Source organism: Parasteatoda tepidariorum, chromosome 1 (genome assembly GCF_982258835.1).
Source record: "Parasteatoda tepidariorum strain Cologne lab strain chromosome 1, Ptep-v5.0, whole genome shotgun sequence".
Classification (NCBI taxonomy): domain Eukaryota; kingdom Metazoa; phylum Arthropoda; class Arachnida; order Araneae; family Theridiidae; genus Parasteatoda; species Parasteatoda tepidariorum.
The window spans coordinates 2,170,934-2,194,478 of NC_141755.1; the positions used below are offsets into that span (position 1 = coordinate 2,170,934).

Genomic DNA, 23,545 nt, shown 5'->3' on the forward strand with positions numbered 1-23,545 from the left:
GAATCCGCTACTTTTGGAGCTCCCATTCGCTACTTTTTAATCTTAAGTTCTGGCAACACTGGTCAAGAGAACAAACATGACGACATGACGTAATCTATAAACATTGACAGTCATGAGAGTTCAAAATTGTTTAACAGCTCAGCTGAGATGAAAATACTGCAAGTAATCGTTACCTTAAATGTTGTCAATTTTCAATTTAATTTCAAGATTAGATTTGTAACGATCTTTTGAGTTTTAGTATTCTAATTTTAAGTTTTTGGAAAATTATTTTTACACTTTTTAAAATGTATTTTAATAAAATGTTGTTTGGTCATACTCAGACATAATCTATATTTCTCACGACAATTGTAATTAGTAGCTATTTCATATTGTGTTTTATCAACTCTTATTATTGAAATCTGAACAGAAAAAAAGGATTATTATCTATTTACTATTAAAATACTTTCTTGTTAGTAAATTTTTTAACAATTTCAAATGTTCTTATGATATAAAATTGATATTTTGTTTCTTAATCCCTTGAATATTTCAAAATTGTAACCGAAAAGCTCAGAAATGGCTGTAAGGAAATTTTTAATGTAAAAGTGCTGCCAATTTAAATATTATGAAGTTAAAACAAGCTATGATGCTTCAAATGAAGAAATTTGCTTTTCAAAGTATTCCAAATATGTCATGTCAGGATTTCTGCATAACCCTGCCATAGTTTGTTTGATTATATATATATATATATATATATATAAATACAAAAGGGATAAAAGAAATGAGAGATTATCAAAGAAAATTAATAATAGTTTTTACTTACTGTGCTTAAGCTGCAAGTACATCCAACTCATAACTAGCACATAGAGAAAACAAGGAAAAAGGTATAAAGAATTTTTAAATGAGAAGAAAAAGTTATTAAAAAGTGTTTTTAAAAAGCTTATATATATAATACAAAAACATTTTGTAGATTTAAGGATTATTCTTGGTTTGCCTGAACAAACTTTTTCCTATGCTTACCAATGGAGGTGGCATAAAGGGTTTCTTTTCTTCTTCACACAACAACACCAATAATGATTTTTATGGCCCCTTTCATTCTCAAGTATTATATTTTCATGAAGTTTGGTATTAGCCCCGAAGTTCACAACAAAATCCTTTTTTTTTTATGAAAATTGTTATGAATTTGTTTATGTTTAAAGAACCTAACATCAGTGTGTTGTGAAATCAAAGTATAATTTTGACCATTGCTAACAAATTGCTCCTATCCAAAAAGTGATGGCAGTAACTCTCTTTGCTAATATTTTTAAACTAAACAAATTGATAAATATGTGCTGTCTTTTGTCGATATTTCCATCTTCGATTAAAATTATGTTTAAGAAAATTGACTTTATTGAATTATTTAACTTAATCATTGTAATTGTTATTAAATTTGGTTATTATCATTCAATTGCTTGAAAAGCTATGAATATAATTGTGAATATTTTATGAACAACTACTGTGAAACCTTACCTTATCCTTATCTAGGGTGGTCACTTTACATTGCAGATAACTTTTAAAATTTCCTTCAGTTTTTGTGTCGAAACCATTTTATACACCTTTCTTAGAACTGATACCCTCTTAACATGGTAATTTGTTTCTAAAAATGTACTTAACGTGTAATATCCATTGATTTTTAAAAGTTATTCTTTAGTTCAAACAGGAATTTTGATCAAAGAAGCTGCAAAAGTAAAAATCTTTTATGGCTTTGTTTTGATTGGCTGATTATAAATATTTTAATTTATGTTTATATTGTGTATTGTAACAACCCCTTTTTTAAAGATCTGAATGAGGCCAGATGACTTCAAATCGGTAAAACACAACTATTTAAGAGTTTCCGACTCTTCCTTGATGGGTATATCCTTTTTCCAGTTGGTTAGAGCAACTGGCTGCAATCATGGAAGTGTTTGGTCGAAATCTTGCTGTCTGCCTGCGAGCATCTCACACCTGTTCATGATTTTATTAAGTGTAATTAAATAATAATTTAATTCTTTATTTCTCATTATATATTTATTGAAATGTCATATTAGTAAAAATAGTTAATAGCATTATATTTTGCGCATATCCTTTCCCGAAGTTGATATTTCTTCTGAGACGACACTTTTTTGTGTCCTAAGGATTCACTTTTAAATATTAAATTTGTAGTTATTAAAATAGATTCTAACTATAACATGAATTTATTTATTTTCATTTGTAGCTCCAAGGTCCTAAAAAACTGTTGGACATGGAATAAGCTTTTAAATTTTATTTTCATCCCAGTTTGTTTGCTTTACCGAAGTTTTTCTGTATTGCATAAATACTTCGTTATTAATCATTAAAATAAAATAAGATTCTGAAATACCATTGAGTTGGGGATGCACTTTCGAAGAACTAAAAAATTAAAAAATTATTTTTGAAGAGCATACTACAAAGCTTTAAAGAAGGTATATAAAGATACACTTACTGCTATTATAAATCGATAACATTGATACAAATCTACATAATTTTACTAATGAATGAGCTGATTAGTTTCAAGTAGTCACAATAAAATGAATCAGCTATTTTAAAGGTGTTTAAATGATTTTTTTGTCTTCTAAATTGCTAATTATTTTCATTTTTATTAAAAAATAAATAACTTTAGCAAAATAAAAAGTTGATCATATGAATTGAAATTAAGAATTATGTACAATAGTATTTTTCTGACAGTGTCTTCTTTTACAGATTCCTAGAATCCATAAAGTGTCCATAATCCATAAATCGTATCTGCTCATCTTCAGGCTTTTTAAATCTAGTCAAATGAGACTTCCTATGTAAGCAGCATTTTGTTTTATTTTTTTCATTGTATGCATGATTATTATGATATCTATGATATTTTATCATAAATATTGAATTAAATCAATAAATTTTTATTTCTTTGAACAATTTTTCCCCTCTTATTTCAAAATGTTAACCAGAAAAAGTGAATTCGAAATAAAATATTATGTATTGTTAAAAAGGCATTGTTGTCAGATTGTTATGTTCTTGTTATAGATCTTTCTTTAATAATGCTTACTTTTATATGCATACCTTTATATTTAAAGAGTTAAAAATAATATTGTGAGGACTGTAATTTTAAACCTTTATTGCTAGTTACTTTAGTTCTTCGATACTGTTTAAAATAATTTTACTATGATGAATCCACTTATGTTCCTATTTTAATTGTCTTATCTTATCTATGATCAATAAAACTGAAAATAGTGTAATTTTTTCTAATGAATTGAATTTATAGCCATGTATAAATAGTAATTTTTTTCTATATTTATAATAACATTTGAAGTTTTTTTATTTATTATGTATTATAAGATTTTTTAAAATTCCATAGAATGACAATTTAATTTACCTTATAATTTCAGTCAATTTTTAAGGAATCTGATTATTTATTTATACAATGCCAACTAAATATATATAGATTTGATATATTTTTACAGCTATATATAAAATATATATATATAGCTGTGAAAGATAAATAAATTTGCAATTGTATTATAAATTGCATAAACATAATGATATTTAAAGTTGAAATTTTTTATTTATTTTGCAGATATAAAAAATTTTTGAGACTGTAAAAACTTAATTGAATTATAGAAAATGGCCACTGGCAATGTTGATAGTCCTATTTCTGATAGAATCTGCAGCTTACAGCAATTGAATTTAAATATTTTCAATAGTGCAGATATTTCTGATGGGCAAACATGTTTAAACATGCAATCTACTAATATGAACAGTGCTACTTTCAAAGAATCTGAAAATATTGAAGAATTTACTAATCAGTTGTTGAATGCGTGTGGTAGACAATCTTCTGTTGATGACAACTGTGAAAATAAACAATCTTTCACAGATAGTTCAAAAGACTGCTATTCAGCTGTCATGGATAATAATAAAAATTCATTAAGTCATGGAAACTTTGACAAACATGACTCTTATGCCATTTTTCAAGCACAAAATGCAATGCCTGAAGAACTTTTTATCAATGTGGAAAGTGAAGATGAAGGTGTACATAGTTGGAGACCAAATATGTCTTCTACAGCCTTATGTTCAGATTTTTTTGTGACTCCTGGTCTTGTGTGTGAAGATATGAACCTCAACTTTCAAAATGACTCTCCTAAATGGACTTCTGAGATTCAAAATTCACCTTTAGTGTTGAGTTCAAAATTGCCTCAGTTGGCAAACCAAGCTGCCAACTATGCAAAAATGGATTTATCAAGTAGGAAATTATTATATAACTTTAAACAAAAAATTTATAAATCGCTTTTATTTGATAAAAAATTATTTTCTCTTATTGTTATTAATTACTGGTTTCTAAAACCTGTTTAATTTTAACTTTTAAAAAAGAAATGATCTCGTTGAATTTTAAAGTGTTTAGAGTGAAGCCTAGTTCTATGCTAGTAAGCTTTCACAATTCTTTAAGTCCATTAACAGATTTTTAATTTCTTTACATTGATTAACATTAGGAAACTAATTTATTTTCACTCAACATTGCCTTTTTGTCTATAAATTTTTTTGGGCAGACACGACATGTTTGGCAGTCCTTTTATATAAAAACTTCAATTTCATTACAACTTGACGTTTTGTTTTCAACTTGAAAAAGTTGGACTTAAATTATACCAGATAGGTTCTTAATTTTATAAGAGTGGAAAATAATACAGCATACAAAAAATACATTTCAGATATTTAGCACTAATAAGTTAATCAACACATTAATGTGTTAATACAGTGTTCTCCCTAAGCATTTTTAGAAGGCCGGTCTGACCTTTGATTTCTAAAAATGCACTCTCCTTGCTCTTTTTTTTTTTTTTTTTTTTCCTAATCAAAAATAAGCTGCCATTCCTTAAAAACTTTGCCTTTTTATTTTTAGTGGAAAAGGCTATTTTCTTAACCGCCTGTTTCAATGAAAAGTCCACTTTCGATTTATTTAGTTATTATTTTTATTACCCTTATTTTTAAATTTTATTTCTTCGTTTTAGTAAGATTTTTTTTTATGTTGTCTAGTTATATAGCTAAAATTTGCATGATATTAAACTCCAGAGATATTCACCTGAAGTTTTTTTTTCTTCATTAATTTTGATAAAATTATTCTAACATATTGTATATGCTCTTAGATCAGCTTATTAACCTAAGTCGGGATTTCTTTATAAAGAAGTATATTTTTTTCTTCCAAAACACTGAAAAAAGCAGGAAGTAATTACAATCTAAAAATGACCAGTACAATTGTTTAGCGATAAGTATTAGCTTAAATTTGACGCCCGGTGGCTGAGTGGTAGCGCTTCGCTTTCCCGTGCCACAGATCCTGGGTTCGATCCTCGGACTGGACAGGGTTGACTCAGCCTTTTATTCCTTCAGTGGGTCCATAAATAGTACCAAGCATGCTTGGGAACTAAACACTGGGGGTTTCGAGTTCGGCTGACCACCTAATCGGAACATCTGCTCTTACACTCCAGAGCCCAAGGTCAAGAAAATTGAGATGGTCACAGTAGGCCTTGGCCCTCTATGGGCTGTCGTGCCACTGAGTTTAGTTTGAATTAGCTTAAAGTTAAACATATAAAAATTTATATAGTATAAAAAAGTTTAAAATTTTCCTTCATATTTACTCTCTGAAATTTTTTTTCTTCTGGTTTTACTTTTATATAAAATTTTAAAATCTATTTAACCTTTTATAATGTTTTGTTTTTAAATGGGTAATGTCTTATTTTTCTAAATAAATATAAATATGTACTCTTACATCTAGATAAATTATGTGTACTTATTATGTTTAGTTTATATATTCAATTAAAAAAAAATAATAATTCACTGTTTAAATAACAATTACACACTGGAAAGATTAAATATTTCAATTATATTAAATTAATAATTCAGGAAAAATAAATTAAGTCTGATTATTATTATAAATATTTTTTTGTTAGGATTATTCTCAACTGGTCAAATTTTTATTATTAATATCTTTTTTTTTTGGGGGGGGGAGGGTTATATTAATTTTTTTAAATTTTTCCATTATTTTTTTAAGTACCTTCCATTTAAAAATGTACCATTAAATGATTATTTCCTCATGATTTTCAGTTTAAAGTATAGAAAAAGCTTTCAAAATGTTTATCAATTAATTCTTTTTTTTTTTTTTTTTTAGTTTACTTTTTTGAAGGAAATTTATACAGAGATTGTCTCGTAGCTTGCCTTAATGATTTTTAAAAGCTTCAAAATTTTCTGTTATTTTGATAATGAACACAGAATACTTTGTGAAATATACACATAAAATTGTATAAGAAGGTAATTTTAAAATTGAATGTCAAACTTAGTTATTACACATTTTGATAATTTTTAATGGTGATAGATGTTTCAAAATTCAAATTGCCCTTTTCTCTGAGGATGGTCTTTTCTCTCTCTCTCTCTCTCTTTTTTCTTCTTTTTTTATTTCTAGGAAGAACTCAATATTAACAAAAAAATAAAGCTTTATGAATTTTCTTAGTTTAAGTTAATGACTTATTTTGTACTGGGGTGACATAATGCTATTAGTACTTGGAATAAATTTTTTATTAATAATTATAAAATATAATTTTATTTATAATGGAACATTTGTATAATTTTTTCTAAAATTAGTGTTTTGTTTTGGGCATTGGTGTTTTTGCAAAAATTAGTGATCGTTATACAAATATAGTTTTAGACAGATGACAAATTGGATGAATATTTTTCTATTAGATTTTGATTTGTTGCCTTTTATTGGTTTCGATCTGAAGTATTGATTTTATCTTTTACATCTTATAAAAATTTTATACTCTTACAGAATTTTAAGCTCCTTCACTATTATGTTAATTCTATGGTCACAGAAGAATTTTTATTCATTTGAGAATTTTATCTGTCAAGACTATTAGCTTATTTTAAAAGATATTTATGAAAAGTCTGAACTGGTGTTACTTGTTAACTTACAATCTATAATAATTAGCACAAATACAAAATTTATGCTAATTATTATAGAAAGTAGACTAATTCTAAATTTGATTACTGATACTGACTGAGTTATTTAGAAATTATTTGCTAACATAAGCCTTTATATTAGTTTAATGTACATTCTTATAAATGCTCAAATATAAAAAAAAATACAAGGTTGGTTTTATATATATTTTCTTTTACTAATGTTTAACCTTATGAAGTCATACTCAAATAGCATTGAAAAAAAAGGAGGCTACAGGGTTATTATTTTTCAATTATTTTTTATACCCCATAGTTCAGGCCATCATTAAAATTTTCAAAAGGTTTTTATTTATTGCAGAAATTTTAATTTATAAACTATTGTTTGCTGAATTTTCATTATTTAGAATGATAATGAGTAGAAAAAAATTCTAATGAAAACCAAAATGAGTGTTAACTCTCTCATTTTATTTATTGATTGTTTATAATATTTTTAGTTCAATTTTAATCTTGCTATCTGATTATATACCGTATATTCCGGCGCATAACGCGCCCCGGCGTTTAGCGTGTACCCGTAATTTCTAATTACTTTTTTTAAATTTTAAGATATACTCTTCGTATAACGCACACGAAAATTTGGATTGTACATGTACAATATCTCGTCTTTCAAGATCGTAAATAAAAAGTATTTTTCCCTATCTTTTGCAAAAATAAAAGAACTGAATTTGACATGTATGTGAGGGTAGAATTGATAGAGCAATAATGTGATTCTGGATGGACAAAAATAGTGTTAAATTGTGAGTGAAAGACATCTGGCAAATCTGTCCTGGTTGCGTTAGAAAACCACAAAGCCTTTTAGAGTGGGACATGTTTAGGTCCCACCTTACAGATAATACAAAAAAAATTGTAATTATAATGCAAAAAAATTTTAATAATTGTAATTGATAGCGGAAGAGGAATATAATGAACTATTTATGTAATAACGAAAATCAATGAAGTACATAGGTAAGGGTATGTTATTTCTTTAAAATAAAAGTATTTTTCTATATTTAAATTTTTTTAATCCATAATTTTTTATATTCGGCGTATTCCGCGCACCCGTAGATTCCAATGTTATTTTTTGTATTAAAAGTGCGCGTTATACGTCGGAATATACGGTATATAGAACTTTGAAAAATCTCATAAATGGTGAAAACTTGAATACTAATCTTAATAAATGAACTTTTTAGATAAAACCATTTCAATTTTTATATATTATATATGTATATCATGATCTTTTAAAATGCTTTAACAGTTTTTCCAGAAATTTTCTTATGACAGTATTCTGTATTTATCGAAATATCTCGGAGATGAAAAATGTTCTCTTTGTGCCCGATAGATGTAGAGAATTGTAAGTTACATTTTTCACTGTGTATGTTACAAAATAGATTGTGTTCGAAATCAGGCTTAGGTTTGGACTTTTCAATTCAATTATAGAAGTTATTATTTTTATATATCTTCAAACTATTAGGACCCATCCCATAGCATAAATTATTACATGTTGTTCATATATTTTTTAATTTTGACCTTAAGGTTTCTTGCATGCACAAGTGGCTGACTTAAATAACGTTAAGTATGAAACAATCAATGCAAAGAGAAGGATTGCTGAATTGAAAGAAGAAATTCAGAAACTGACTAAAATTCTCCAGGAAAAGTTAATTGTGCAAAGGGTAAGATTTAAACTTCTGTGTGTAACCATTTTCCAAGAAACAATAAGAAAAACAAAATACCGGGGTAGCTCTGAAATTATTTATTTAATTAGTTACGAGCAGAGCACAGAAAACAGTTACAAATTACTAAAAAAAACACAAATTAACAAAACGAAACTCACATAACACTAAATGGAGAGATTATTTTGGAGATGTTCTCCAATCGGTTGCCGCAGTTCAACTCAAAAGTCTCGCCACAAGATGGCGTGGTGGTAATTCAGTTTTAAAGTAGTATAGTTCTGAAACAATAAGAATAACAAGATACCGGGCTAGCTCTGAAATTATTTATTTAATTAGTTACGAGCAGAGCACAGAAAATTTCAAATTTGAGTTATCACTTTTTGATGCACCCAATTCGCAACTGTGCTGCCATTTCCCAACAGTTTTTTTTGGCAGTTATTATAGTTAGTACGGATATTTCCAAATCATTTTTAAATTATTGATATCTTAAATACAGTATTATTGCAACTGGCAAACTTGAAATTGCACATTTGAGTAATAAACTTTTAATTCGTCTATTTTGCGATCATTTCTTGCAAATTCATGTTGGTTTTTAGATACCTTTCTCGTAAATTATTACTATTATTTTTGATATTGTTTCTAAAGTATCAAAGACTTTAATATTATTACAATACATAAAATTTCGAAAATGTGAGAGTTTCGCCCATTTTAAAACAGGTTAGTATACTACACAAATTCATCGCAGTAATAAATTTTTTATTGAATAAATTAAGAACCTTGGATATTATGGGTCGTTAAAGAACCACATATTTTTATGTGAATTACAATACTCTTTTTTGAGAATGTAGTGTCAATGCTTAAAAAGAAATCTTTACTGGTAATCCATGATTAGTAGTGCGGAGGTTGTACTATAAAAAAAAAGGGTAAACATAGAAAGATGAAGTGAAAAATTTATTTAACCTTAATTGGATGAGTCTTAAAAAATTATTTTCAAAACTTTAAGGGACTAAAAACTGTAAGTCTTAAAAGGGGAGAATACTATGACCTTTTGTTTATCTAGCAATGTAATAGTTATCTTAGCCAAAACTGCATCAATAATAAAATTTTTTAAAAAATCTTATCTGTTGTCAAATACGTAAATTTAGATGCCTAGTTTTGATATAATGAAACTTATGTAGCTTGTAGCATGAAAGTAACATAAAACATTGTTATTTGAACTTTCATACGAGTGTAAATTATTAATATTAACCATTCAGTAGTTGCTTTATTGTAATCTGTCACATAATAATAATTATGTTGCATTTTCTGCAAAATTTATTGCAATAATGCTTTTAAAAAAACTTGTATGAAACCTTGGTTTTGCTAACACAGTCAAACTTGGATAATTCGAAGGGCTGGGGGCCTCTGTGAAACTTCGAACTATCCGAAAAATGTTATTTTTATGTCTTAAAATAATCACTCGTAACAGAAATTGTGAAATAAAGATTGTTTATTAATTTTAAATTAAAACGCTACAATTTTTAAAAATATTTAGCTATATCAGATTGCTTTAAAGAGCTTACTTGATTTTTTCTAACAAAATCTTCAAGAATATTTATAGCTCTAAACACAGCTTCCCTTGTCCTTCTGCATAGCGTCGATATTCTGATAAATGAACGACTGCCTCATTTGAAGTTGGAATTGGCCTCTGTTCTTCTACCTCATCTTCAATATCTTCTTCGTCTTCTGTTGTAATATTCTTATTGTTTAGAACTTCAGATAGAATATCTGTATCCGATAACTCTCCACAAATGTCTATGTTTTCATCCATACTGACATAATCATCGAACGGAATGTTGTCTTCCCATGTAACTGGGGGAGGTAAATTTTCTTCATCGAAAAGATCGCTAGGGACAGTGTTCCTGATGAATCCTGCCTTCCGAAAACAATTTGCTATAGTTTTTTGGCTGACTGGACCATACATTTAAACGCATTATTGAAGCATCAAGGAGAGTAATGAGAAGCTTTTGGGAAGATTCAGTAAGGCGGTGTTGAACGACTAGACATCTGTAGAAATGCTTCAGATTTTTAATGATGCCTTGATCTATTGGTTGCACCACTGATGTCATGTTTGGCGGAAGAAAAACAACCGTGATATTTTCCATAGTGGGTATCGATTTATGAGCAGTGTAGTTATCAATAAACAGGATGATTTTTCTGTTTTTTCTTTGGTATGTGCGATTGAGATCTAGTAGCCATTTTTCAAAAATATTCGCCATCATCCATGCTTTTGTGTTAGAATGGTATTCTATCGACTTTGATTTGACATTTTTAAAACACCTTGAAAATCATCAGTAATGGTAGTTTCTCAGTGCCGTCCTTGTTTGCTCCTATAAGTAAGATTATTCGGTCTTTACTGTGTTTTCCACCACTTCATTTTTCACTTTTAAAAGCAAGAGTCTTTGCAGGGGTACATTTGAAGAAAAGTCCAGTCTCATTGACATTAAGAATATCTCAGTCCTGTGTATACTCAATTTCGGCAATATTTTCTTTCCACTCATTTGCTGCACCTTGGTTCACACTTGAACTTTCACCACACACAGACTTGAACAAAATTCCATTTCTTTCCTTAAATCCGTCTAACCATCCGGAGCTTGCTTTGAAGCTTCTGTTACCTAAACTGATGACAAATTCTTCCTCTTTTGCATGAACAAGAGTTCCACTGAGAGGGATGTTTTTGTCCCGTGCTTGTTTAAACCACTTTGCAACACACTCGTCCACGTCAGGATAATCAGGCTCTCTAGCTCGCTTGCGATTTCCAAGTCTTTCTTTATTTTTCAAAAAAGTCAAAAGAGTGTTAGGCGCTATTCCAAACACTTTTGCGATTATGCATTTTTTTACACCCTTTTCTACTTCTCGAATTACAGCAATTTTTTCATCGAAAGATAAGGTTGTATGCGGGACACAGGGCTTACTAAACGACATGCTTGCACTGAACTATCACTGCAAAATTAAAATCGCGATATAGAAAACTCAAGTAATATCGACTACAGTCCTGGTTTTTAATGCCGTGATTATAAACCAGTTTCCCAGTGTCGGATGCAAGGTGATCTCATGAAAAAAATAAACGCACCACTATTGGAAGAACACTTGTCAATCAACTGCCCAATGACCTTTGAAGGATGACTCACGTAGGCATAACTTTTTTCAAGATCATGAAGACTTGCCTAGCCGGTGGCAATTTTTTCCCCCTCCGCTTCTACCAATGACATGTATGCATCCTATCAGGTGATTCGAAATACCCTTCCCATCGTTTACAGATTTTATTTCAATTGGGAACTTCAATTGGGATTGGCTCACTTACAAGGAAAGGGTAGGGGACTACCTGTAGCCAAGGACAGGTGCGGGTGGTCTAGGTCCATTTCCTCTTTATTCCTGTTCTGTTTGAGCAGATAAGACTATTCTCCCTTCCCCTTGTCACCCCTAAAAAAATTTCCATAATAGCTGAAAATAACCAGATTACTTTTCAAAAATAACTGCATTTAAACTAGATTTTGTCATTTTTGAAAGGGCAAAAACTTCGTATTAAAGAAGTTGGATTTCAATATAACTAAGATTTTTTAGCATTAACTGAATATACATGTGTCTAGGGAAGGAGAAAAGCTTTGATTAATGCATGAATTCGAATTAAAGACGTTCAAATTATCCAAGTTTGACTGTAGTATATTTTAACGCTAGCAAACTTTGCACCTGATAAGGAAAACTGAAATCATTCTTTTAATGCTTTTATATTATTTCTTACACTACTTGACATACATTTTCTTCCATGAATGTAAGCTTTGTTTTTTGATTGCACATTTAAAATTAGTTACTAAAAAATAACCATTACTCTTTAAATTTGAAGGGCAATATTTTAATGCTTGTATGTTTCTCTTTTTATGTTATAGACATTAGATGTGGAGAAATTAAGGGAAGAAAATGCTCAGTTGAGATTAGAATGTCAGTGTCTTTGCATGGAAGTTGATTATTATTTAAAAGGCAAAGGTCAGATATTAACTTAAAATCTTTTTCAAATTAAGATACTTATTTTTAAATTCTGCTTACGGTTATAGCCTGGAGCTTATTTTATTGTATACAGTTTTTTTTGCTTCAAAAATCTATTTTTGATAGAACTGTTGTGAACTAGACAAATTAGTATTAAGTGGCATGTGTAATTGAGTTTGTAGTTTTAGCTTTTCCTCTTGCTACTTAGGATGATATTTCTCTTGTAACTCTTTTTTGTAATAATGAAATATATTAAATTTAGGTTAAAAAATTTCATGGTAACAGATTGAGATCATTTCATAAAAATCTGAGTACTCAAGTAAATCTGAGTACTGAGTACTTAATTTTCCCTTTTCGAAAGAGATTTTTCTTCTTCTTTACCATGTCGATTTTTGCCACATACCATGCAAAAGTGTGGTTTTCACATTGTTCCTATTCAAAGTTTTCACAATTCATTCAACCATTACCTTTGGTCTGTAGCGTATGAAAGCACCAATCATATTACATGTTTGATGAAATTCTTAGTCCGCATGTGCGTCTACTGAGCTGAGTTCGGTGAGATTACTGCACTCTCATGTGCAACTCTGCTGCATTTTGCAAGCTATTCTCAATTTCAGGCTTCATTTTTCACCCTCCGATATCGAAAAAAACCTCTCTATCTTTTTATAATGGCTAATGTAATCAAGAAGTCAGAAATTTTATCATGATCACATAAAGCTTTTAAAAATTATTTTGCATTTTGTTGATACATATAGTGCTTAAATTTTTTTTTTGAGTGCTTGAAAAGTACTTAAAAGGTGCTTATTTTTGTTATAAAATTTAGCTACGCACCCTGTGACAATTTCAAAATACTTATTTTAATATCTTTTTTTTTTATTTTATTTTTTCATTATATTAAGAACTTATTCAATAAAATAAATGATTGAGACTTCTGGTTTTTGTGCCATTAAAAGTCTACATTAAATCAGCTTTCTACTACCGAGCATAACATTCAAAGTTATATTTCAAAAATTTAGTAAAAATGAAAAAGAAATTGTACCTTTGAATATCAGTATTTTTCAATTATTAAATAATCATTTGAATGTGAGTTTGTGATATGCTTGGTGTAAGGTTGGATCAAATAGCTGGAACTCTTAGGTCCATTATAAATAATTTGTTTAAATTCTCTTAATAACTTGGAAATGCTTCATTTTCTTTTGGCTTGTATTATTGTACTACAAAATTTTTTTTAGCATAGAATATTTTTCTTGGAATGTTAATCAATAATATTTTAAGAATAGCTATACAATTATTTTAATGTTAAGTTTACTAATTTTAGAGTATCTGTATTATTAATATTACTGATTCTAAAATGTAAGCAATATAAGTATTTGTTGCAATAAAATTATTTATACCGAATTTCCAGTGTTCATGAACAATTTCACATAATTCAGTTTTGCTATTTAATTACAAATAGTGTCCAGCTTCAGTAAATTTACTTTTTCCTTCAAATGACCCAAAATATGATACAGTATGTTTATTTTTAGCACCATTAGGTGAGATTGATGAAACCTTCTATCAGGATAAATCTCAGTTACAAAGAAATACTGGTAAGTTGAAATATTTACATATTTAATAGTTTTTTGCTATCTTATTTCTTAAACTTTGTTGTCTAATATGGAAAAACAAGATACATCTGTCTTCAAATTTACCAGTAAGAAAGGATAAAACTAATGCTAACAATTCCTTTTTAATTTTTTTAAAGCTTTTTTTGAAAGATAATATTAATAGTAGTATTAAATTGATAGCAAGAGAACTATTCTTAGAATATCTAAATTGCAAAATTGATTTATTTTATAATTTTTTTTAAAAAAATTGAAAGCTAAAATCAATGCTGTGGTTGCTATACCTATATCAAATCTTACCAACAAAAAAAAACTTTTGTTTTCTTCAATTAGGCCCCCCTTTTTTAAACAAGTTTTATTATATTCTAAGTGCAACCTTGGGCCAATTGGCCATACAATATCTTGCTGTCCAATATAAAATGCATGGCTGCTAAATTTGCAGATTAAATTGTATTTGTTCCAATTTTTTAACCTTGTACCAAAAAACGATTTTATGTCAAAATGTTCTAATTTTCAGTATTCTAGTGCCCTTTCACTCCTTGTACTGTTTTCTTTCAACTGAAAGTGGGTCTAAAAACTAGAAGCAGGGCATGAGATTTTTATTGCGAATATTCGTAGAATTCCACGTATCTCAAAACCATTGGTTCACTGACTTCCACGAATCAAAAATTTATAATCCTACGAAATTTTGAAACGTTTTCTAAGTCCCGTTAACAAGACTTTTACATACATATGTATGATTCTTGCACCAATTTCATTCTTTTGGTTTGAAGGATCTTCACCATTTTGAATATTTAAAACTACGCTGGTATTTGTTGATATCGTGATTCTTATTCACACGATTTTAATATCAATCAACTATTTTCGTATTGACCTGATTTAAAAATTATTTGTTGGGATTCACGTAATTTAAATTTTTAATATCGAGCTTAATATTTACACGTTTTTAAAATTTAATATCGCGATTCATATTCACACAATTCAAATTTCCATTATCGAGATTTATATTTAAGTGTTTTTTTAATTCAATATTGTGATTCGTGTTCACGCGAGTTTAAAACCCAATGTCGTGATTTGTATTCACCTTTTTTAACAATCCAATATTGCTATTCGTATTCATGCTGTTGTAATATCAAACATCGATTTTTGTATTTATACACGATTTAAAATCTATGCGCCTAAATTTTTATTTACCCGAATTAAACCTTCAATATTGCAGTTGGTATTTTCGTTTTTTAAAATTCCATATTGCGATTCATATTATCGTGATTTTAAAATCCAATGTCGCGATTCTTGTAAGATGTAAGTTTTTTCTTGAATTATTTGCTACAAAGGTGTGATATTGAGCCGTGATGGCTCGGGATAGAGTGTTCGCCTTCCAATGAGATGAAGCGGTTTCGAATCCCAGCGACAGCCGGCCGATACGAATTCCGCATCCGGCTTGTACCGACCACAGTGCTGTCGTGAAATATTCTCAGTGGTGGATTGATTATGGGTTAGATTCTTCTTGTCGTCAGGCTAACCATAGGATGTTCTCGTGGTCTTCCTCTTCATGTAACGCAAATGCGGGGTAGTTCCAGCAAAAAGTCCTCCACAAGAGCAAATTTCTCCCAATACTTGATCCAGGAGTTTCCTGGATTGGGTTCAAAATTACGAGGATACGTAGTTGGACATTAGTAGTCATAAACCTGAAAATTGGATTTGGCTGTTCAAGGACGGTTATAAAATAAAAAGGCGTGATATTCTTCATTAGTTATTTAATTAAAAATGTTACTTCAAAAAATTATGTTAAATATGAAATGTATGGTTTATAAATTGATATCGACCTTTATGCACATAAAATTTTCAGTTTTTTTTATTCTGTATCTCAATTTTCCCTGATTGTCTTATGCTTTGTGTTCCTATTTGTTGTTTTGAACAAGTTGACAGCTAGGAAAATGCAAAAATCAAAAAGTAAAAGAATCGCCAGTGTCAGTATTCTTCAATTTAGAACTATTAACTAGATGTCGTTTATTCAAAAACCATTCGCCCAAAGAAGCAGAATAATTGGATAGAGATGCTGCTGAAAGTAATCAATAACAGGGGGAATCTTGTAAAAGGCACTTCCATTTTTTACCCAAAGCAATATCACTATATATACCGAATGTTTTAAGTATATTAAAATGGTGTATAAATTTAAAACAATGTATTAGTTTGTAATTAGAAAGAGTCATAACTAATTTACAGTTAGTGGCTCATGAAATAATAAAATTGGTACAGAAGTAGAAATCCAAAGTTTACTTTAGTCTTCATCAATGATTTATAGATTCTTAAGAAGAGGGAAAAATAGTGTGTTAAAATCGAAGCCGACTTTTGCGAATACATTCACCACTACAATAAACCCAAAATGACTTAGAATCCATCACAAAACAATTTTCTTTCTATTTTATATATCAATAATTTCTTTCTATTTATAAAAGATAGTATTGCAGCTTGGAAATCAAAATTAAATTTTTTTTTCTCCTTTGCAAAGGTGATTTTAAAGCTTGAGACGCTAGGAGTATACTTCCCATTAAAGTTGCAAAGAAATTCCATTTCAATTATTTTGAGATTGACTGAAAGCACCAGCATTTCCTGTTTAGCATGAATATTTTTTATAAATGATTGAAATCGAAAAGAATTGCAGTTCTACCTTAGAAAAATGTTCTTTTTATATATATATAAAAAAAAAACTCATTTATTTCATTAATTTTTAAATGATTAGCTATGAAAATTTCAGTGAAGGGCTGTCCATTGAATGGGTGAATTAAATCTTTCACAAATTTCATCAGCACAATAAAAAAAAGTAGGTAGTGATTTCAGTCTTTTTGTTTGTTTTCAAGAAGTTATTTAACATTTATGACATAGTGCTTTTTATCTGCGATGTACTGATATGCTTTTCATTTTTGTTGTTTGAACTTCTTTCCAAGCATTTTATATTTTACTCTTTTCTCTACAATTAGTTTATTTTTATTTTAAGCTACTAGTCAAGACCAGACTGAGGTTTCATCAAAATCAATTGATAGTTTGGAAGACGATTGTAAGAAATGGGAATGTCCTGTCTGCACTTTCGCAAACCATCCCGCTATAAATTCTTGCGAGATGTGTCAGTCTCCACGTTTTTATAGAAATCCTCTGCACTCCTCTGAGTTGAAAGACAGTTGCTTCTGCCATCCTGACTCCAGTTGATTATAATATTGATGAACTCTTAATAGTCCTTCCATATAGAATATTTAATTAAGTTAGTGTGTACAAAGATTTAGTAACTAACTGATTTTTAAAACTTTTTTTCTGATGCATTCTTCGTATTAAATTTAATTCAATAATTTAATGTCTAGGTATTCAATAATCTGCAAAATAGGAAATAAGTATTGGTGTTGTATAATAAATCAAAGTATATTTAGAATAACAGATATTTTCTTTACTTTTGACCTTAGCTACAGTTTGCACTTAAATTCACTTTTTTTACTCAATGGAAGTTTTGATAAGTATGTTCTACTAACAGCTTCAAACAAATTATGGACTAGAAAAAAGAAGCAAACATTTTCATGTTTCTGCACAATGATATCAAAAATCAATTGTGTTACATATTAACTAAGGAAATGTAAAATATGGGGTGGTATATTTTTCTGAGTTTTTTTGCATTTTCTCAAGTTCATTTTATTTTTATACACATTATTTTGTAGTGAATCTTCATTTTTAGATCAATCTATAAATTTGTACAAATATTAATTGTTTATATTATAACAGTTTAATGTAAATATGTTTAGTGCTTTATAGACTATCTTTAAATGAATAAGACTGATGACATTAATGTAGATGTTGACTTTTTTTCTTCTATTAACACATTTGTCCCATTTAATAAAATGTAGCTTTATGCAAACTTTTTACCTTAAGAAGGTGACAAAATTAATCTTTTTTTCCAGAAATCTATATAAATATCTTGGATTGTTTTATTATTTGCATGCATGTAAATTAAAAGTTTAAAAGAAAAAAAAAATTATTTAAATATGTGGATTTTGCCAATGAAGTAATAGTTATAAGCAGTTAACACAGAGATGGGCAAACTATGTCCCGCCGGAAGGTTTTATCCGGCCTGCGGATAGAATTTCAACTTGCCGATCTGTGGCGAATATAAACAATACATCCATTTTCTTGTCTACTTTGTTTAAAGCTATTTTTTGTTCTTTCTTTTTTATCAATGTACTGATGACCTTTTTACTTTCTCTATCTTTGTTCTACAAAACATAAATTAATGGAAATAGTAAGCACAGACAGCTTCAATTGGTAAAATGTTGAAAGCAGAAGTTCTTTATAGAATTGCCGTAGATTGACTCCTACGAGCGTTTGTCTTTCTTGAGGGGCAGACATATGGAATCTAATATAGGTGAATTGTACTTCACATTTGGCAGACCGTATTTTAAGCTCCAACGAGCAGATTTTTCTGCCGGTGCGAGTTCTAACATTATTTACTGCATATGGAAAGATTGCACACATTTATTTCATTGTAAAGAATGGTGAAATTATTAAATATATAAAATGGCTACTGCTTCTTTAACCCCTAAATGGCAACTAAAAAACGCGAAGTTGATTCAGAGTGCCATACGTTCAATGATGAATGGACTTTATTTTATTTTAGAAGTTTTTACTTGGCCCAACAAGCTTTTTTTTTTTTTTTTGATTTTTGCCCCTCGACCAAAAAAAGTTTGCCCATCCCTCAGTTAACACTAGATTGCCCAAGGAAGTCATTTTAACTGCTTTTTACTTTCAATTAGAAAAACAATGATGTATATAATGACACAATTTCTTAGAATTTCGTGACATTTTGTACAACATATAATTTTTTTTATTGTTAATATTTACAAATAACTCGTTACATAACTGTAAATGATATTAAAAATTAATTTGAAACAAATTTCTTTACACATTAGTTATTCTTTCATAATGCAGTCATTTTGACTGCTTTTGGGCAATATAGGTATTTCAATCTTTCTAGTGTTAAAATTGTAGTAAATAGAAATATTTTATTATTATTTAGAATGATTTGGATCTATTAGCAAACAATTCCCGTTTTTATAATGATCTTTATTTTTAGGTTGCTTTGGTTTCTTAATTTGAATAAATAAAATAACTAACTCTCTAAAACTTAACAATATAAAGCTAATTTTTGTTCTAATTGTGTTCCTAACTTAGAAAGTGTTCTTTTATTGTCTGGTGTTCTGTTTATGTTTCCTGTATAATAAAATAAAAACTTTCAAAAATACCTTCATAATTATATAATATAAAAGTAATTTCACTTTGTTCAGATTAAATTTTTAAGAATCAGTCATCATGTTCCAGATTTTGTTCTTAATAGGTTTGAAATCTATTTCTTACATTTGATAAAATAAATATTTATTAGCACAAATGAACTTCATTGTTTAAGAAATTTAAATGAGCCCTTTATCTATATTCACTGATTTTATTTAAACTTTAATTAAAAATTAACTTATTTTCATTGGTAAAGTCACATTTAAAGTGGATGACGAAAAAATAAATACATATTTAAGAATTGTGACTAAGTGATTATATTTATACATTCCTGAATAGACATCATTGTAAATGTGACTAATTAGTTACTAGGCAACTTAGCAATGTGTATAAAGTTATTGTAAGTTATATTAACTATTGTTGCATTTATATTGTTTTCGAAATTAATGTTGTGTGTAAACTTGTTATTTTTTAAAGAATTTTGTTTTAGTGTGTTTTAGATCATTTTGAATTTATGCTCAACCATACCATATATCTGGTGTCGACCTGTTTTATAACTTCCTTGTTTTGTTTACAAAATAGGTAATTTCTAAATGTTTGGTGCCATCACTGTCGATAAGCCGATCATTTTCTGTATGTGTCAAATCTTTTTCCTTATGAAATATTATCTTAACTTTTCTTAATTTTTTTAACATAATTTAAGTTTTGTTTCTAAAAAAACGTTATGTGTAAAGAAAATATAATGAGAGAAAATTCAAATCTAATTGTATATAACATATTCAAAATAATTTTCGAAAGGGGTAATTTGTAAAAATAAATTGATATCTATTGCATTGATTATGATGCATCGCTAGTACAACTTTATTACCAGTGTATCAGTCAGTTATTTGAATTTTGGAGGTTTGAAAAGTAGGCTTGTGCACTGAGATATATGGTATAGAATAGTTTCTTCGTTTTTAATTGGAGCCTTATGAGGTATTTTTTTTTTTCTCAAACTCTATGATTACATTTTTCTGTATTAACTGAGTTTTTAAGAAATAAAAGCAAACATGACTATTTTTGTTGTTACTGTTTATATAGTAAGAAAAAACATGCATTTTATTTACAAAACATTAATCTTGAATAATCTTTCTAAGTAGTGACGACCATTTAAACACATGCCTTTTCATTCTAGAAAGTTTTTATCCTCAGTTGTGAAGAAATTAAATTGTAAAGGGTGAGATATAAAAGAGCAAACAAAACTAGTAGTTAGTCAAAAAGTAGGAATTGAAGAGAGCAAAGATTTTGCAAATTTTAAATTTAATCTTTCTTTTAAAAGATTTAGTTAATTAAGCAATTTGTATTCCATTAATCAAGGAAGCATTGACACTTACAAGTTTAAATTTATTTTAATACTTTTAGCAAAATTGGATACTGAAATTTTAGAAAAAATTATAATATAGAAAATGTTACGTGTACTGTGTATATGTACTATAAATTTATAAAAAAAACTCTGGAACTCTTAGTTTTTTATTATTATTTTTTGTTGTGGAAGAAACTGACTCTTAGCTCATTTTAAATGCGTTCAGATTTATTGGCATGAATAATAAAAAAAATAGAACTAATTGTCAAGATCAAAATAATATTAAATAATCAAGTTCTGGCAATTTCAAGGATAATGTTTTTATTGTGACAGTAAAGTAAATGAAAAAATACAAATGAAGAAAAGTGTGAACAATTTTAACAAAAGCTTTCCTCCGTAAAATCAGAAAATAATAAATAAAAAATATGTATGTAATTAAAAATAATAATGAGAAATTTTTCATAGGAAAAATATTGAAATGAGTCAACTTTCATTTTTTAAAAGAAATTACCTAATACAGAAGCAATAAAACAAAAAGCAGTGCAACAATTAAAAAAAAAATATTTTCTTTAAGATTGTATCAAATGTTCAGTTTGATGGCTTTCAGGGCCAAATAAGGTAGAAATATATATAAATATTAAATTGCGTTTGATAAACTAACATAAAAAAATAATTAAAAAAAAAAAGATGAAAAATTGGGGTCGTGGATACTTATTGCTCTTAAAAAGATATTTTGCATTTCGACTGTTTACAATCTGTATCATTGAAATAATTATTTTAAAATAATTTTCAATAAAAAACTAGCCAAATAAAATTATTCCACTTTATCATATTTGTCAAAACAACTTATCTCTAAAATTGAAATTAAAGCTTAATAAAGAAAGGTGAAAACATTAACTTTAAGCATTAAGAAGATTCACAGCTGTGATAGATGTATATGGTTGGATGTTATGAAACAAACAGTTGTCAAAAAACCGATTTACAATGTTTTTACACATTTTTTAATGTCTTATTAGACCTCTTGTGTAAAACTTTTGCCATTATATGGATTGATATTTATGTTTAGCTACTTAATTTTAAGATAACATTTCATTAAAAATGATTACATGGTTTATCATGAAACTATCACTATTTTTTTTAAATGAAATTTTACATATAACTAATATTTAAAATGATAACTTTTTTGAAACATCCTTTCGGAGTTCATAATAAGGAATTTTTCAAATTTACTTACTAGCATTGTAACATAAAAAAGGATAAAGAATTCTCTGCTGACAAAGATAATCAGTAATTTATCATTTTTGAGAATTCTGACATTTGACCCTAAAATGAATGATTACGGTATCAATGAAATGGTATATTTTTACAATATATATTTCATGTTATATCTTTGATAATATAACAGAATTATTCACAATATAATTTAGGTTTTCTTCCAAAAATACAAAAATTTACATATCTCTTGAAATAACAATTTCTTTTCTCAGTAATAAACTCAACATATTCGATAAAGAATGAATTATAGTTTTATATGATAAATGGAATGTGTAAAGCAAATAAGCAAAAAAATACAAATGAAATATTTAGCTGCAATGTGGATATAGAAGCATGATTCAAATGTTTTGAAAGATTTGGAAGTCAAATTTGATCACCACCTCACCCGTTTCTACTTCATACAGAGTGAGTTTTCGCACAACTGGCTCGTGAGTCTGTCTGGTCTCTCGACAGATATCGGATACTTTTATTTCTGTTCTCCCAAGAAATTCTGAAATAAAATGTGAATTAAATGATTAATACCATTCTAGACCTCACCTAGTTACTTTTTGAAAAGACATTCTTTTTACGCCTGGAGGCTTTTCCCAGTACCTTGTTTTTTAGATACAAAAACATGAGAAAAATCAGTATGTTCTGCTATGAACTATACAGAGGAATCCCGACTTTATGTTTTCTGTTGGACTAGCGTTGAATAATGCGCAATAGCGTAAAAAAAATATAGAATGTTTTTCAAAAATTCACACTTACGACATGTACTACTTGAAAAAAGTGTAATCTTTACATTGCTTTTAGATATGATTTCAACAATATTCATTATTGATTGCGAATTTTAAAGCTTTCAAACTCTTGATCAGTAGAAGGTATATCCCCGGACATTTTTTGCTCATTTTAACTATTTTCATCACTATCAACGGGAGCTGGCCTTAAATCAGGTATTGAAAAATTATGGGCTTTTTTGCAACACAATTTTATTTAGAAGGGTCAATATTCCTGTTGGTTACCAAGACGCAATCAACTCCGAGAAGCTTTATTAAACCCATTTGTAATGCATTTTAGTCGACACTGCCCAACGCTGTAGAAATCAAATTCAGAGAACATTTATTTTTGCTTTAGAACCATCATGTAGGTCACTGGAATCAAGAAAACGAAATGATTACCATACCAGTTGTTTTTTTAAATGATTAGATAATTCCAAGATTCAAATGCTGAAGTTTGCTGGAAAAAATTCCATTCTCAAATTTTACAATTTAAGCTTATACTTCCTTCCCTCGCTTTGTTCATTTCTGATATCAATTGAAGAGTTCCTTTGCATTCTCTTTCATAGAAAGAATGTTAGAAAAACCTCTTTCATAATAATGTGCGAAATTTGTAGATAATTTAACATGGAATCAGGATAA

General features: G+C 28.3%; 2 protein-coding genes across 10 annotated transcripts in view; one reads left to right on the top strand and one right to left on the bottom strand.

Annotated features, from left to right (window-relative positions):
• The first annotated feature begins 61 nt into the window (after positions 1–61).
• Positions 62–20,587, top strand: LOC107438861 (TGF-beta-activated kinase 1 and MAP3K7-binding protein 2). Of its 6 annotated transcripts, none has more exons than XM_043046295.3 (8): positions 62–162; positions 1,795–1,980; positions 2,713–2,801; positions 3,572–4,234; positions 8,500–8,636; positions 12,563–12,659; positions 14,186–14,248; positions 17,262–18,281. In XM_043046295.3, the coding sequence occupies exons 4-8, from the start codon at positions 3,619–3,621 to the stop codon at positions 17,468–17,470; spliced, it is 1,122 nt and encodes a 373-aa protein (XP_042902229.1). In that variant the 5' UTR covers positions 62–162; positions 1,795–1,980; positions 2,713–2,801; positions 3,572–3,618; the 3' UTR covers positions 17,471–18,281. The 6 variants fall into 6 exon arrangements, with proteins under 6 accessions (XP_042902229.1, XP_042902226.1, XP_087014518.1 ...); XM_071180277.2 differs by having other exon boundaries at positions 90–216; XM_043046298.3 differs by having other exon boundaries at positions 106–162; positions 1,885–1,980.
• A 590-nt stretch (positions 20,588–21,177) lies between these two features.
• The window catches only part of Dap160 (dynamin associated protein 160), a 79,017-nt gene continuing 76,649 nt past the window's right edge, over positions 21,178–23,545 (bottom strand). For all 4 annotated transcript variants that reach the window (XM_087158327.1, XM_016065788.4, XM_087158316.1 and 1 more), the window contains one exon: positions 21,178–22,638. In XM_087158327.1, the coding sequence (XP_087014453.1) occupies positions 22,487–22,638 (152 nt within the window). In that variant the 3' untranslated portion in view covers positions 21,178–22,486. The remainder of the gene's footprint in view (positions 22,639–23,545) is intronic.